The sequence below is a fragment of the Alosa sapidissima genome, chromosome 23 (genome assembly GCF_018492685.1).
Source record: "Alosa sapidissima isolate fAloSap1 chromosome 23, fAloSap1.pri, whole genome shotgun sequence".
Lineage (NCBI taxonomy): Eukaryota > Metazoa > Chordata > Actinopteri > Clupeiformes > Clupeidae > Alosa > Alosa sapidissima.
Genome location: NC_055979.1, coordinates 14312851 through 14330018, shown reverse-complemented (window position 1 = coordinate 14330018; position 17168 = coordinate 14312851). Strand labels below are relative to the sequence as shown.

Below are 17168 nucleotides of genomic sequence, written 5' to 3'. Positions count from 1 at the left end.
TACATTGAATTACTGGCTACTTACCTGCTACTTACCCACTGAGGCTAGTAAAGTGGACCTTGGTTAGTTACCAAGGTTAGTTAGTAAGGTAATTCTCTATTTAAATCTTTACATTGTGGTGAGGTGAGGTAAAATCGATTGTCATTTCCAAGAAGATGAACTCCATAGCCTAGGTGTCCATTCTCATTATATCTTGAATACATTATTGTGCCCTTTTGAAATTAGTTTAGCACAGATCCTATGTTTATATATTACCGGTATGCACAAGAGGGTCTGATGTAGCTAAGCCTACATAATATCAGTGAAACCTGTGGAAACATAAAAAGACCCAAGTAGCCTAGGCTAAATATCTGCTAGTATTTGAATTTGTTTTTAATTAGTTGGTATTGTTTTTACATTCTATTATTTCATATTTTTAGTTTGATAAATGTAGTTTCATCTGAGAACCCTGATACTATCTTAATAAAACTATTTTATTTTATTCAAAGAGACACTATGAGGAAAAGGAAAGGGCACACAGACATCAGGCACTTTTTTGGTGCTAAAAGAGTAAGCAGGAAATATTACCACTAAGATCTACAAACAATTACATTAAAAGTGTAGGTGCAGTTAGGTTTTATACACTGTTCATATGTGTTAAGGAAAGGGGTACCCAGCAGACAGGAGAGGCACAGGATAAAAGCCGTGAGCAGGCCGCAGGAAGACGACACAATGAGGGCAGAGGGCAGAGTTGATCAAAACAGTTCTCTTTGGATATACAGTATAAGAACGATGAGATATTCTGTAGCCTACTCATTATCAGTTTGTCGCATGTTTAGACCGTGTGTTGCACAACACATGTTGCACTTGGCGATCACGGTGGGGATTGATATGGTAATGGACCATGATGGTCAGAAGAAGTGAATTAGCAGTACCCCCCAATTATGGTGGGGTAATTCGCACTCTGGGTGGAGGAAAAAACATCCTGGTATTGGGCTCCCGGAGCTCCTGCTGTTGGGCAGGACTGAGTCCCTCACTAAAGTGGACTGGGGGTTCATCAGCGTGGGTGCAGGCCGTCAGTAGAGGAACAGGCTCAATCCATAGTTTGAGTAAGTTGATGTGGTCTGTCTGGACCGGATGTCGACGCCTGGTTGCTGGACTCGGTAGTTGACAAGTTCTACAAGTTCCACCACGGTGTTGGGACCCTGCCAGGTAGTGAGGAACTTACAGGATGCGGAGGGGATCAGGACCAGTACACGTTCGCCTACCTGGAATGCCCGGGGTTGTGCGGGACGATTGAAGGTCTGCTGTTGGGCATGCTGGGCCTCCTCCATGTGGGAACGTACGAGTGGCATTACCCTCTCAATCCAGTCTTGCATCTGCTGGACATGCTCAATGATGGTACGGAAGGGTGATGGCTGCTGCTCCCAGGCCTCTCAGGCCACACCTAGAAGGCCTCTAGGCTGCCGTCCATAATGCAATTCAAAAGGGATAAAGACAGTCGATGCTTGGGGGACTTCACAGATAGCAAAGAGAACATAGGGAAAGAGAAGGTCCCAGTTGTGCCCATCCTCATCCACCACTCATTGGAGCATTCTCTTCAATGTTTGGTTTAAGCTTTCCACAAGTCCATCTGTCTGGGGTTGGCGGATACAGGTGTGGAGGTGATGGACCTCCAGAAGAGTACACAGAGCTTTGGTCAACCGTGACATGAATTGGGTACCTTGGTCAGTAATAGGGCTGTCACTTTACGTTCGAAAATCGATTGCACAATCGATTGGACCAAACAACACAAGTTTCGAAAACTAAAATAGGGAATCGATTTTAACCAAATATGTACACTATTAATTTTAAACGAATTAAACAAATAAAAAAGATAGATGTAACAAAATTCACAAACAAGAATATAAGAATATAAAAGAATTCCGAAGTGCAGTAAGCATTGCGAAAGCTAAAAAGAAAATTCCCAACAATTTTACGCACCGGAAACAGATGTTTCAATCAGCTGCTGTGCTGCTCATGTTTTGCCAAGAAATGGAGGACAACGCGATCAACCTGTGCGACATGTAGAGAGACGAGTGATAGGCCCTAATAACTTGAGGAGTTCGATGTGGAAGTACTTCGGATTTTTGGTCTATCAAACTATGGAGAAGAACAAAGCCGTAGGCTATGCAAACAGTGCAATCGAGTTCTACATAGGCGAAATTTGTTTGACATTTCTAATCGTAAACACAGACACAGCTACATTGAAGCCTGCAGTCATGTTTGTTACTGATGTAATGGCAGTCCACTCGGCTTATTGTTTTTCGAAAATGTTGCACTCCTGTTTGTCATTGTGCATGAAACTTCACACCAATAAATCATCAGAAATATTGCTGGCTTGCGTCTACAAGCGCCCTCTTTACGTTTGTCCTAATGCCTGTTAGTTGTTTGTGGATTAGCCTATATTTGGCGTTGAAAATGGAAACGTCTTTAGACATAAAAAAAAAAAAAAGATTTTACAATCGATTCAATGAACACTTATGTCTCAAAAATCGAACAGGATTTTTTCACAAAAGTGATAGCCCTAGTCAGTGAGGATGTCCTTTGGTATTCTGGCCAGGCTTAAGAGCATGAGGAGCTCCCAAGCAATGTTACTGGAAGTTACCACAGCCTCAGGATACCGTGTTGCATAGTCCACAATGACCAGGATATATTTGTGACCACAACCAGATCTTGGTAAGGGGCCCACCAGGTCCATTCCAATACTCTCGAAAGGTACATCAATGTAGGGAAGAGGAATGAGCGGACTTGGAGGAGGCATGCGGGGTAAGGTGCGCTGACAAGTGGGGCACCATTGACAGAAATTCCTCACCTCAGCTGTTATCCCTGGCTAGTGGAACCAATCCCTAATTCGGGCTTCTGTATTCTGGGCTCTCAGATGGCCAGCCATCGGATGGGTATGGGGTCATGGTCGTGACAACAATCTGCGTGTGGGGAACAACCAGCAGAGCCAGCCAGCCATGTCTTGTTGTAGCCTAGCTTCTTGGCCATGTGCTTGTGTTGACAAACTCAATGGCAGACAGGACTTCACTGACCAGGTCCTCTAAAGGGTGCTGAAGAGACCCTTGATGGCGTGTACCCGGCATGGAAGATTCAAAGGCCATTTCGACACATTATTGTATATCAGTAGTTCTCAAACTTTTCACAATGAGAACCACCTCAGAAAACAATTGGCTTTCCAAGTACCATCATTATTACCGGCATCAAAATACAGTAGCGTTGGCCAATGTCACTACATATTTTACATTGTACATACTGTTTTGTGTCTGTTTTTGTTTTTTCAAGAGAGACAAATGATAGTTTAAATTTAACTTCAGTGATCATGTGGTTAAGGTTTTAATATATTTTGATATCATTTGAAGTGATTATTTCATCTTTATGAATAAAACATCCTGGAGACTCCCGGAGTACCAGAGAGTCCGTACCACAGTTTGACAACCACTGATGTGATTAAAAGAACCCTCTATGGTACGGTGTTTCCTGTAGGCAACATAGTCTATTTTGCCTTGTTGAAATAAAATGAGACATCCCTTAAAGAAGTACATACCTCTTTAAGAACAAGACAACTCAATACTAACCAATGAAAATGCAAAATAGTGGTCGCATGCCCCACAGGCGGCTATTTTGACCCTTCTTTCAGCAGATGCACACGTTTAGCTGGGTATCATATTTTCTCCCTAGAAAAGTGTGAATTTCACTAATTTCCCTCAAGTTTACATTCTTCAAAAAAAATTGACAACCTTCTTTGATAAGTAAAGATGTATTTTCAATCATTTTTATGTCTATAAAATAATGTATATTTTAGAAAATAGCAAAAATCTGCATGTTGCCCACAGGCAACATTGTACTGTTATGGAATCAGAATAGGCCATACATGATACATTGTACTTTTCTACATGATTTTTACTACTTTCAATTTGAATAAACAGTCATTTAAAATAATTTACATGATGATTTGAAGATATTATGATTTGTTTTATGATATGTTCCACAATGGTACAATGTTGCCTGTGGGCAACAGGTGAATATGATACGATACTTTGTTTTACTTTTTTTACGAAAAATAAATAATATTATGGGGTAAAAACTACATAACTGTTTTATAACTACTGTTTTCTATGTCTTTGGTTAAATAAAAATATGTTATAAACAAATATGCTTTATTATTTTGTATAAGAAAACATACATAGTTTAATGTTTTCCATTATGGTACAATGTTGCCTACAGGCAACGGTTTTATAAAAATAAAATAAAATATATATTTTTTAAAATCTTCACTAATTTTGTTTAAGTGACTGTTTTTGCAGGTAAAAAACATTACAAACATTTTTTCCCCATTCAGATCATAATGCGTACCATAGAGGGTTAAAAGAATATCATGATTTCATGCATTTCTTTCCCTAACAGAAGTACAATTACAAATTAATTAAAATCTAGAGAAAGTTTGAAACGGAAATGTTGAAAAACTGAAAAAAAAAACATTGGTGATAAACTGAGGAATTATGCACTATGCATCAACAACTGAGTAAACAGAATTATATGGATACAATTTCTGAATTTAACATTTATTTGGGGCAAATATGTGATTATTTGGGGATATTTGATGTTTCAGCCAGGATTAATCTTATTGTTAGTTTGCTGTAACCAAATCAAATGACAGATTGCAAATATTTTTTTTTAAAGGGTTAATTGTGAAGTTAAAAGAGAATTCACTCTAAATACCCTTGATGTAAATACAGTTCACTAATGTTGATTATCAATAATAACTAAAGTGAAATATTGTATTATAAACATATATAATACAGAATATTGTATTTAACTAATTAATTAATTAATTAATTAATTAATTAATTAATTATCCTGACAGAGCCGTTGTTAGTATATGTTAATAGTTACTGTTATGATTCTGGTCTTTTTTTTTATTTAGGTCATATGACTTTATTTTAAACTTTTATACTTTTAATGTGAATTTAATGCTTATTGATGCCATTGTAAGTCGCTTTGAATAAAAGTGTCTGCTAAGAACTATAAACATAAACATAGTATATGACTATGTTTGTGGGAAAAAAGTGTTGCATGTGGCAAAAGACAAATGTGCAGGTTCCCATGGCCTCTGATCTAAAATAGTTAAAGTGTAGTTGTGTTTGACAGACAAGGTAGCACAAGACAAAGAAGAGTGTGTTTTATACACAAGGGTTTATTAAAAACCTACTGTTCAAACTAAACAGTAAATTAACAGGAATCCATGATGCGCCTCATGGAGTTGACTCTCATCTGGTTGCTCATGCCCATGTCCCTGAAGTTCCTGTACTCGCCGGGCCTCAGGTACATCATCCTGCCGCTGTAATGGGGCTGGTCGTACATGAGCCAGTGGCCGTCCATCACGTTGCAGGACTGCATGTCGGACATGCGGTAACGATCCTGCATGTTGTCACAGTCCTCCATAACCTCGTGACTCTGTCCACCGAAGTTCTCCCTCTCGTAGATCTTCATTCTGAAGGGTCCTCTGTGCTAGAGGGGGAGATTTCCACAAGACAGCACTGCTTAGTAATCACAACACCAGGACATGGCTGCTTAGTAACCACAAAACTAGGAAATGGCTTCTTAGTAACCACAACACTAGGACATTTCTCCTTCATACAAGGGCGTGAAAAACACCTGACTTTGGAACAGAACCAGGCTAGCCCGGAACTGACACAGAACATGTAATGTTCCGTTTTGTATCTGTTTCAAAGTTTGCTGCTGGTAACACATTATTTGGATAGTAAATCTACAGATTGTTTGTTGAAATTCCAGTTGAGTCTTTCTAAGTAACAACTGAATGCCTTTACCAATCTCAACTCATAACCTTTAACCATGAATTGTGGTTTATGTGTTGTAGTATTGTACTTTCAACATCTTACAATCTGAGCATCTGTAGATAGTTTGTAGAGAACCATCCTAAATAAAGTGTGACATAGCTTCTTCATAAGGACACATCTAGATCTGCTGGAGTGTTACCATGGGGATCATGCGGCAGGACCTGATGCAGTCGCTCATGCCCATGCGCTGGTAGTCGGAGTACTCGCCCCTTCTCACAAAGTACTGGTTGCCCTGGAAGTTGGAGCGGTCGTAGACCATGAAGCAGCCGCTCTCCACCCTGCAGGAGTTGCAGCGGCTCAGGTAGGAGGTCAGCTCAGGGCAGTCGCTGCTGGTCTCATAGGAACGGCCCTGGAAGTTCCTGTCCTCGTAAAAGATGATCTGTGAAACAAGCAAGATGAAACAAGCATGTGACTGACTGTATGGATCCCCTTGCACCACTGCACATGTTAAAGAATTTTGAATGGAGAAATTCATGGTTCACTTTGATACCAATATCTGTCTAATTTACAGTAGCTGTGATGTGACACAAAGCACAAGGTTGTGTATGCCACTTACAATAGTCACAAATTCAGTCAGTGGTTAACTGTAGTATTAGTAGTAGTAGTAGTAATAGTAGTAATAGTATTATAATAGATGTATATTATGACATATTCATAGAATAGATAAAAGATAATATCACAAATTCAATGCATTACTATTAACTGTACAATAATGCATGTACATTTGTACATGTACACATGTAATTTAAAAATGTGAAAATTAATACACAATTATATTTACAGTACCTTGCCCATGGTCATTGTGCTAAAGTGACGTTGTAAGGATATATAGAAGAGTGAGATCCCTGAATGGCATAGCTCCAGTTCTGGGTTCTGGCTTTTATACCTGGAATGATATCCAAAGAATCTGCCGGCCTATTGTGTAAAGCCCTTAGCTGGCAACTGACTTCTACTACACAACGCCTCACAAAAGCACCCATGTAAAAAGCCTTTTCACCCTCCATTGTATAGGGTCACAGCTCCATATTGTTTGCCATGAATAGCCATGGGAGGGAATACTCCTGATTGTACGTGGACTGTACAGCACAATATGGACAGGCATCAAAGTGTGTGTGTGTGTTGGGGGCGGAGGGTGGTTGGGGGGGGGGCAGTTTAGGCAGCTATTAGGATGAACGGTGGTGTTTGCATGAACCGGATTTATATCTCCCTGTTTTTTTTTTTTATGCAAATGCAAATGTAGTCATTAAAGAAAGTTAACCCTTGTTCATGTTTGCTGTACTACAGATAGGGTACTGTTAAAAATAAGTGAATGGGTCCCTTTAAGAAAAAATACCCCCTCCAAAACAGAAATAAAACAGAAATATTTTGCTTGATATATCCCCTAAATATATGAGTAAGACACGTATATGATCTGTATTTACTATATAATATAAAAGAACAGTCTCGTAAATGAATAAACATAATTTATAAAGACATTTATTGATTCTGCTTTGCAAATTATCACGTTTCATTATATTAAAAGTAATGCAGTAATGTATTTAATGACTTAATGACTGGTTCTATTCTATAAAAGTATGTTGGCCTTAGGGATTCACTTAGAAGATTGTGCACAAACGGATAACATGATCGCAAACCAATACCACAGCTTTCATGAAAAGAAGGCCATTGTTAATACAAATGACTTCCGGAGGCTTATGATAACACATGCCCTTTTCACAAAAACAGGTCTTTGTTTTTGGAGTTCAGTGAGATAGCAAGATAGTGTACTATCTTGTTGTTGTTGTTAGAGTCCACCCGTTTGTCAAGGAAGAATCGCCATGCCAACATTTCCTTCTGCTCATTTCCCTTTCAGTTACAAAGATATAAAGATTTCTTGTGAAATCAGACATCAAACACTTATTGACAGTTGTTGACATATGTAAGACAGTTGTTGACATTTGTAAATGCATGTCAATCTGCAAATATATAGTGGCCAGAATTCAATTTAAATCTCTCACTTTGGCCTATAACACTGATTGGATCTGCTCCCTGTTATCGTAATTCAATGATCAAGATATATATCCCCAACCGCTCCCCTGCGGTCGTCTGATGAGCGTCTGTTGTGTCGACCAGCCATAAACACTAGGTCAAGACTCTTTTCCTCAGTGGTTCTTTGTTGGTGGAATGAGTTGCCCAGTGCCTTTCTTATGTGTTATGGTTTGTATATTATAGTATTTATTTATTTTCATTAGGCTATTGATTGAAGTGACATTGTGGTCTATTATTGCTATTCTCCTTAATGTAGTCTTACCAACTTTTTTAATTGTTTACTGTTAAATTTAACTTTGTTATTGTTGTTATGTGTATGTCGCTTTGGACAAAAGGGTCTGCTAAATACCATAACCATAAATATGTAAAAGCTTGGATTCACAGCATTACGTTTTAGGTAAATAACAAAAACATTTGTTGGAAATCATGTATTTATTTTAGCCTCAAACCCCAAATAAAAAATAATGTGCAAACAAAAAAGCGTTGGGGTTACATACATCTGACAACATGCATACTATAAGGACCTTTCTGTGTACCTAAAAGTATCTTCCGTAAAGAAGAAATGAACCATTTTGCACATGCTATACATGTGAATGTGTAGGTGTTATGGGTGTGTTTTTATGTATGTGGTCTACAGTCAGGATAAAGCTATACGAGCACAGAATAAATCTTAAAATTATAAACTCTATCTGACTACATGTTGTAGTGAACTCAAGGTGTGTGCAGTGCTCGAACTACATGATTCAGATAACAATCCTGTCTTTGATGATTGCATCCATAGGTGTCCTTAAGATATGTTGCGGTGAATGCACACCACCACTAGAGAGCAGATATCTGGGATGACACAACAGGCAAAGAGCAGGCTATACATCAGTCCACCAAGCACTGAATGTAGCCATCCATAAAATGTATACACTGTACTTTTGACGCATAATACATTTACTGAATACACAGTTATACAATAAGGTATTTATATACATTCATAACTTATATTTAAAGCATTTGCAGCAAATATTTCGGTGCAAACTGGATCTCAGATTTTGGAATAGAATAGTTTCCTTATAAGGACCATTTGCTATATTTTATGTTTTGTCAAGGAAAATTAAATCAGGTTTTTATCTGTTACATATGCAGACAGTAAAGGGCCTTCATCTCATAAACATCTTCACATTGTTTATGTTAAATAAACATCCATGCTATTTAAATATTTATGAAAATATTGAGATAAATTATTGAAATGAATTATGATGCATAAGTAACACATCCTGATGTTAATAACTTGTGCACATCTGTAGTCTGTTGTGTTCTTTAAATTAAGTTGTCTTAAGTTGACTCTAATCTGAGCACCATGTTTAAAATAATTTCCACTTTGCAGCTAGGTGAGCCTTGCCCACTCTATTTGGTAAAAAGCTTATAGTGTCACATGATTTCCATATAGAACTCCCTCCACCACAATGTACAGTGTGATGGCATGATTCAGCAAGTTTATACAATGTGCCCGCAGAGACCACAGACATCAGTTTAGCTATAAAAGAGGCAAGTGGCAACATCACCATTGCTGCACAACTTGGGAATACACCACCACCACCACCATGTCCACTGGCAGGGTAAGGCAGGGGATGAGGATTTACCAGGGACTTGTTTTATGTCTCTAGGTTTGTTCCAGAGGGTTTAGGCCTTTGCTTCTGTTATTCCCCTTGGGACAATCAAATGGCCCAATAAAAATAAGAATAAATAAAAATGTATCAAAATTAATTTATTAACATTTAAAATTAATTTAAAATAGAATTGATGATATTAAATGCCCCTCTTCAAACAGGCATAGAATATTTTAAATGCACAAGTACAGTTATATTAATATTTAGTATTTTACTTAAATTTGGTGAAATATCTTTAAACTTCACAAGCAAAACTGACATTTTTAAACTTTGTTTCACAGATCATCTTCTACGAGGACAGGAACTTCCAGGGCCGGTCTTATGAGACCAGCAGCGACTGCCCTGAGCTGACCTCCTACCTGAGCCGCTGCAACTCCTGCAAGGTGGAGAGCGGCTGCTTCATGGTCTACGAGCGCCCCAACTTCCAGGGCCACCAGATGATGGTGCGCAGGGGCGAGTATCCTGACAACCAGTATCTCATGGGCATGAGCATGAGCGACTGCATCAGATCCTGCCGCAACATCCCCATGGTACGTAGGGGGACAAAGATGGCTTCTCTAATGTCCTGTCCTCTCTTTTCTGCTCTTTGCTTCTCTGACGTGTCCTGACTTCTATTTTTCTCTCAGTCTGGTTTCATCACTATTGAAAAGAAATTGGAATTTATGTAATTACCTTATTTACGCAATTGAATTCACAGGGCATGGGGCTAGGTCCTAATAAGATGTATAATATCAGGATATGTGTAAAGAAACAATAGTATTTATTCAGTGATCATGTCAATGAGCCATGGTTAGATATTGAAATTACTTTGTTACTGTGCCATCACAGCATCGTGGACCCTTCAGGATGAGGATGTACGAGAAGGAGAACTTCGGTGGACAGATGCACGAGCTGATGGACGACTGTGAGTCCGTCCAGGACCGTTTCCGCATGTCCGACATGAGGTCCTGCCACGTGATGGACGGGCACTGGCTCATGCACGAGCAGCCCCACTACCGTGGCAGGATGATGTACCTGAGGCCCGGCGAGTACAGGAACTTGGGCAGGGACATGGGCATGAGCAACCAGATGAGAATCAGCTCCATGAGACGCATCATGGATTCCTGTTAGGCGATAAGAACCGCCAATAAAAGTCTATTTTAACTCATATCTGCTTGTTGTTCTTATGATTTCATATGGTTTCATTTAAGCAGGCATAATGTTGGCTTTTTGACGCTCAGGGTAATCTGATGGTTCAATAAACAAGGCAACAAATATCATTCATGCAGAATTATTATAGCGAACACATGTTTAAGGTCCTAGGTTTCTATCCCCTCAAATGAAACCTTCTTTTGGCATCCCAAACTTGACGTTGCATCTCACTTTAGGAGATTCCTATGTCAGTGTCCACAGGAACAAAATAATTCTCAGTTATATCACTAATATATCACTAAAATATAATCTATTATAATTATAATATATAATATTATAATTATAATAGAATAGAGTGATTTATGTGCTGTTATTAGGTGCTGATCCAAAATTATTACTTTTAGCTGCCCTTATTATTTGTGAAGCGATGACGCATATATTCAATCTCACTTTAGTGACTAATAGTATCCCTACGGTGTGGAAAACAGCTTTCGTTCTTCCTTTGCACAAAGGAGGTTCTGTAGAAGACTTGAATAATTACCGTCCTATCTCGAAACTTCCCTGTTTGGCAAAAATTCTAGAGGAGCTGGTGAACAAACAGATAAAAGAGTTTTTATCTACATTTAATATTTTAAATACTTATCAGTCAGGTTACAGATCGGGACACAGCACTGTGTCAGCTACCGCTAAAGTTGTAAATGACATTGTTCACGCCTTAGATAACAAGATGGTCTGTGCTGCTCTTTTTATTGATCTATCAAAAGCCTTTGATACTGTGGACCATAGGTTACTTCTAAAACGCCTTAAAATGATAGGTTTTGATGATCGGTCATGTAATTGGTTCAAGGACTATCTAACGGATAGAGTTCAAGCTGTGGTTGCGGATGGTCATCAATCACATTTCCTGAGTATTACTAAAGGTGTGCCACAGGGTTCTATTTTAGGTCCTATTTTATTTTCTCTTTTTATTAATGATTTTAGCTCTGGGATTGTTGAAAGTAAGATTCATGTATTCGCTGACGACACTATCATCTATTCAATTGCCCCTTCTGTTGAACTAGCTTTGGCAAACCTGCAATCTGATTTTAATGTTATCAAACATGCGTTTATTGACCTTAAACTACTACTTAATCCTAAAAAGACAAAGTATATGTTATTTTCAAGGTTGTCGTCTCCTCCTCCACCTGATAACGCTATTTTAACCTTAAACGGAACTTCAATTGAAAGAGTTTTAAATTATAAATATTTGGGCATTTGGATAGATAATGTGTTGTATCACATCTCCGAACTAATAAGAAAACTGAAAGGTAAATTATCCTTTCTTTACCGGAATAGAGCTTGTTTTACTTTAAATTGTAGAAAACAACTTGTTCAGTCCACGTTCTTATCTGTTGTGGATTATGGCGATGTTATCTACATGCATGCTTCCTCTTCCGCACTGAAACCCCTCAATGCAATTTATCATTCTGCACTTCGCTTTATCACTGGTGATGGGTTTAGAACTCATCACTGTGTTTTATATGAAAATGTTGGATGGCCATCATTACCTGTAAGAAGAGAGCAACATTGCATGATTTTTATTTCTAAAGCTTTACTTGGTATGTTACCTCAATATTTGACTAGTTTGGTTTCCGTTAGATCTTGCAATCTGCGCACTCGTTCACAAAATGTCCTAACCTTGACTGTCCCTCATGTTAGAAAGGAATTAGGAAAAACAGCTTTTGAATTTTATGCTGCCAAAAAATTGAATGATTTACAACATGCGCTGAAATTGGAAACTTTGGTTTCCTTGGAATGTTTTAGAAACCTTATTACCGGTGTTGTGCAGACTGTTTGTATGTGTGAACTATGATTGTTGCGGTAACACTTTACTTGATGGGTGAGTTCATAACACATTCATAGCAGCTGTCATAAACTGCACATAAAGTATTCATGACTGTTTCATGAGACATGACTCAACATTCATACCAAACCTTTCATGAATGTGGAAGACAGAACAACAACAACTTGTCAAAATACAACTTGTATAGTGCTGTCTTGAGCATGTTCAGGTAGTGTCACCAAGTTTGACCTTTTTTTTGCATTGGGAAAACACTGTGAGAATTAACTGTCATAATGAAACCCAATGAATACCCAATTTATTAGCTAGAAATGATGCCACATGTCTACATTCAATGCTATTTAAGCCACTTCGAAAGTTTGTTTAGATCCAGTGATTCTGCCGTCATGGAAATGCTACGTCAGACTTCGGTACTCTATAACAGAAGCGTTATGTCATAAACGTTTATGACTTGTTTATGACATGTTCATGACAGTCTCATGTCACTCACTCACATGACAGTGTCATGTCAACACTCTTTTGTCAATGTTATAAAACAGCAGAGAATTGTATGAAAGCAACTGATACATGTCCAAAAGAATTTGCAATTTGTTCAGAGGAAGGGGAAATTGCTACTATGATGTGTACAAATGACTAAATGTTGTGGAGGTTGAACTAATAGTTATGAGAATTTTCATTCTGATCTGAGAAAAGCACCAAAGCGACTGAGAAAAACTGTAGGCCTATTGTAAATTGTAGGTTACACCTTAGAGTTGGGAGTTTGATTGCAAGAGACTGGACAAGATTCACATTTCTATGTTGTGGGGGGGGGGGGTGAGACTATTCAACAGAGACCTATTATAATACATTTTGATCAACATGACAAGCAATATATAATGTAGAAAACAGCAGAGAATTGTACATAATCATTTGCATGGATGTACCAAAACATTTGCAACTTGTTCAAAGAAATGAGAAGCTTTTTTGATGTGCACAAGTGACACAATGATGTGAAGATTGAACAGGTTTTAAGAATTTCAATTCCGAGCTGAGAAATGTACCAAAAGCGACTGAGAAAAACTGTAATATGACATTGTACCTCTCTGTTTTATATTACAATATGTTGTTTTTTATTTAGCCTCTTACTCTCTTTTCTTCCATCCTTCCTACCATCCTTCATTCTTTCTTTCATTCTGTCTTCCTTCCTTTCTTTGTTTTTACATTACAATAACAACAGTAAAAAGATGAAAGCAGTCAGGTATTGATTGAAACTAGTGATTTTATTTTATTCAGACACAAGGCCATGCTCTAGCAGGAGTCCATGATGCGTCTCATGGAGCTGACCCTGTTCATGCTGCTCATGCCCATGTCTCTCCAGTTGCGGTACTCGCCGGGCCTCAGGTACATCATCTTGCCACGGTAGTGGGGCTGCTCGTACATGAGCCAGTGGCCATCCAGCACGTTGCAGGACTGCATGTCGGACATGCGGTAGCGCTCCTGGATGGACTCACAGTCTTCCATCAGCTCGTGCATCTGCCCGCCGAAGTTCTCCCTCTCGTACATCCTCATCCTGTAAGAACCTCTGTGCTGCATTGGGAGAAGGGGAAAGAGAAGGGACGTGAGACTCTGAACTGCTTTAATTGTGTTCTGGCCTGTGTAACCCATTGCACTTCTGTCACCCTAAATTCTCATTCATTATAATCAATAAATGACACACAACATTTTGTCTCTTTCTCTGTCTCTACAGTTTTCAATAGATAGATAGATAGATAGATACACAGATAGATAAATACAGAAATACAGATAGATAGTTAGATTGATAGATAGATAGATTGATTGATAGATAGATAGATAGATTGATTGATAGATTGATTTATATATTGATAGATAGATAGATAGATAGATAGATAGATAGATAAATAGATAGATAGATAGATAGATAGATAGATAGATAGAATTGTTCAATTATATCATCAGAAGTAACTCAGGTGTGACCGAACCTGTGGAATGAGGCGACAGGATTTGATGGAGTCGCTCATGCCCATGCGCTGGTAGTCGGAGTACTCGCCCCTCCTAACAAAGTACTGCTGGCCCATGAAGTTAGGATGGTCATACACCATGAAGCAGCCGCTCTCCACCTTGCAGGAGTTGCAGCGGCTCAGGTAGGGAGAAAGCTCGGGGCAGTCGCTGCTGCACTCATAGGAGCGTCCCTGGAAGTTCCTGTCCTCGTAGAAGATGATCTGAAAGCAATCATGTACGATGGGTGTTTAGCACAGTACAGTAAAGGCATTACTACACAGCTGTATTACCTGTTTTAGCCTTTACTTCAGAAGCTTTAACTTTCTCGAACGTATGATGCCTTTAATTTAAAAAAAAGCATAGATACTATTTTGTAATGGCAAATATACTCAACAGCAAGTTATATCTGTTTAATGTAAATAAAGCACAAAGCTGTCTTTCAAATAACTGAGAGGACAAAATGTGAGAAAAAAAATAAAATAAATGTATCTCTGCAAGAACCCTTTTATCTGTCAATAGCAGACTAAAGCCAACAAATCATTTCAATCCCCCATGGCCGTGAAAGATTAACAACTGTAAATAAATGTCAAAGCAATAGACACAACGTTGAGTGCATTTGCCTCTGACATACCTTGCCCATGTTTGATGCTGGCTCTGGGATGTTGTCCAACTAGCTGTCGTCCACTGTCTGCTTTTATACTTAATAGGCTTTGCTGTGCCTTTTTGTCATTCAAATCTCTGAACTTGATGAATAAGCAAGATGCTCTTTACTGTTAATTTGGTTCTGTATCAGAGTCCATAGAAACACACAGAGGTTTGGACGCCATCCATCAGGAGGCCTGACGCTCACAGCTCCCACTGCCATGACACAAGTTGAACTACTGCCCTGTGGTCATCCAGAACAGAACAGAATGGACACAGTTATCATGTATGGGACGGGCCATTACTGGACATTTCCAAGAATTTCTCTTATACATGCAGTACATTTTATTCCATAATAAAATTTAAATAAGCATCCTCGGCAATATATGTTGCCAGTCTTTGATTAACAGTATATGACTTTCTGTATGAGTTTAGTCAACTGAAGGAGTTTAGTGCACTTTAATTGAAAGGTGTTAGTCCATATGGAGGCCCAGAGGTCAATGGGGTGACGGTAAAGTAGAAACTTCCCCACAATGAATGACTTTTATTGAGTGCTTTTAGAAATGACTTCTCAATCAGTGGTGCTGCGATGGAAACAATGTGTCTGTTGCCATGACAGCCGATTTATGTATGGGGCGGATAAACAATTGTTCAGGGTGACAGACAAGGTCACCAGGTCATGTTTGGAGTTGGCTTCCATGACTCAGGCCAAACCAGGTGATTTGTTTCGGTTCTCACCAGAGAGAGAGAGAGAGAGTGTGAGAAGCAGACACCCACTGCTCTCTTTGTCATACAGTAGTCATGTAAACATTATGCAATTGGCACAATAACTTAACCCAAATGGATGCTGTGTTTTGCATTTTGTTTTAAAAAATGTATATAGTGAAGATTAACCACTTGATGTAGATGTTATACTGTTCAAATACACACTATGAATACCAACATAGTCTTCCAATTACAAAAAAGTGTATGAGCAATGTTGATTTGTATTACAGGCTTATATGTGTGTATACCAAACATCTACCACCTCATATTCAAATTGTCAGGGAGCTAAAAAGAGTGAACAACCAAACAAATGTGTACAGAAGTAGAACTTGTTTCACCTTATCCTGCGTCATCTCTCTTAAGCCCTCCTCATATAGCACATAGGCACCAACAAGAGATGCATGCTGTGCTTTCAACATTAGATAACATCAGATTCCATTGTTTTCAATACAACCCTGCACACCATCACCAAATCCTTTTGGCGCCGTGGTATATAGGATTCAGTTCATTTCTTTTTAGTCAGTGTCCCTCAATAAAATCCATTGTTTATTGAATGATTGAAAATTAAAGATTTCAGTGTGTTGGGCGACCGCCCCTTCTGGTGCCCCCATGATTGAAATAAACCCTCAAAGCCCTCAAAAATGTCTTGAAATGTTCAAAAATACGGCGGTTTTTCATAGATCTCTGTTTCTCAAGGTCAACAAGTAAGGTCAACACACACAGACACACAAAACAATTGGTAAAGCAGCCAGGCAGCTACAGCGCTACACTCTGGGGCCATGAACATACAGGCTCATGAAGCCTCCAGAGTGTAGCAGTGTAACTGTCTTGAAGCTGTAACTGTTTGCTGCAGCTATTCTAGCTAGGTAAAGATTATTGTTTTCGGATTTTTTATGTACCGACAGTACTCGTGACCTCGAGAATCGGAGATATATGAAGTTTTCTCCTTTAGAAGTAGCTTATAGTAACTTGTAGTTTTGCTCACTACATTTTGCCTATCACTGGTCTTAATGAATGCCCTTCTAGTGTTGTAAACATAATGCAACATCCTATAAGGTGCCCCTTAAAATGGTCTATACTTGGCGTTCCCTATGTGTGCCCTTCCATTGGAAACGGGTACCATTCTGGAGTGGCCTCTCTATGCTAAAAAATGCCAGTGTTCCAAAGGGTGCCATTTTCAGTACCAAATGCAGTTGAATGCAGCCCTATACATTATTGTACTAC

The 17168-nt window shown here is 38.8% G+C and overlaps 3 protein-coding genes across 4 annotated transcripts; 1 reads left to right on the top strand and 2 right to left on the bottom strand.

Moving 5' to 3' along the window:
* Window positions 1-5253: 5253 nt before the first annotated feature.
* LOC121698496 (gamma-crystallin M3-like) lies at window positions 5254-6722 on the bottom strand. Its single transcript, XM_042080657.1, has 3 exons — window positions 6669-6722; window positions 6022-6261; window positions 5254-5532 (listed from the first exon to the last, which is right to left on the bottom strand). Exons 1-3 carry the CDS (start codon window positions 6681-6683, stop codon window positions 5254-5256), a joined length of 534 nt encoding a protein of 177 aa, XP_041936591.1. The 5' UTR covers window positions 6684-6722.
* Window positions 6723-9496: 2774 nt separating this feature from the next.
* LOC121698498 (gamma-crystallin M3-like) lies at window positions 9497-10678 on the top strand. Its single transcript, XM_042080659.1, has 3 exons — window positions 9497-9517; window positions 9850-10098; window positions 10397-10678. The coding sequence occupies exons 1-3, from the start codon at window positions 9503-9505 to the stop codon at window positions 10676-10678; spliced, it is 546 nt and encodes a 181-aa protein (XP_041936593.1). The 5' UTR covers window positions 9497-9502.
* A 3148-nt stretch (window positions 10679-13826) lies between these two features.
* LOC121698477 (gamma-crystallin M3-like) lies at window positions 13827-15402 on the bottom strand. Of its 2 annotated transcripts, none has more exons than XM_042080605.1 (3): window positions 15388-15402; window positions 14519-14758; window positions 13827-14105 (listed from the first exon to the last, which is right to left on the bottom strand). In XM_042080605.1, exons 1-3 carry the CDS (start codon window positions 15400-15402, stop codon window positions 13827-13829), a joined length of 534 nt encoding a protein of 177 aa, XP_041936539.1. The 2 variants fall into 2 exon arrangements, with proteins under 2 accessions (XP_041936539.1, XP_041936540.1); XM_042080606.1 differs by lacking the exon at window positions 15388-15402 and adding an exon at window positions 15169-15177.
* Between the last annotated feature and the right edge of the window lie 1766 nt (window positions 15403-17168).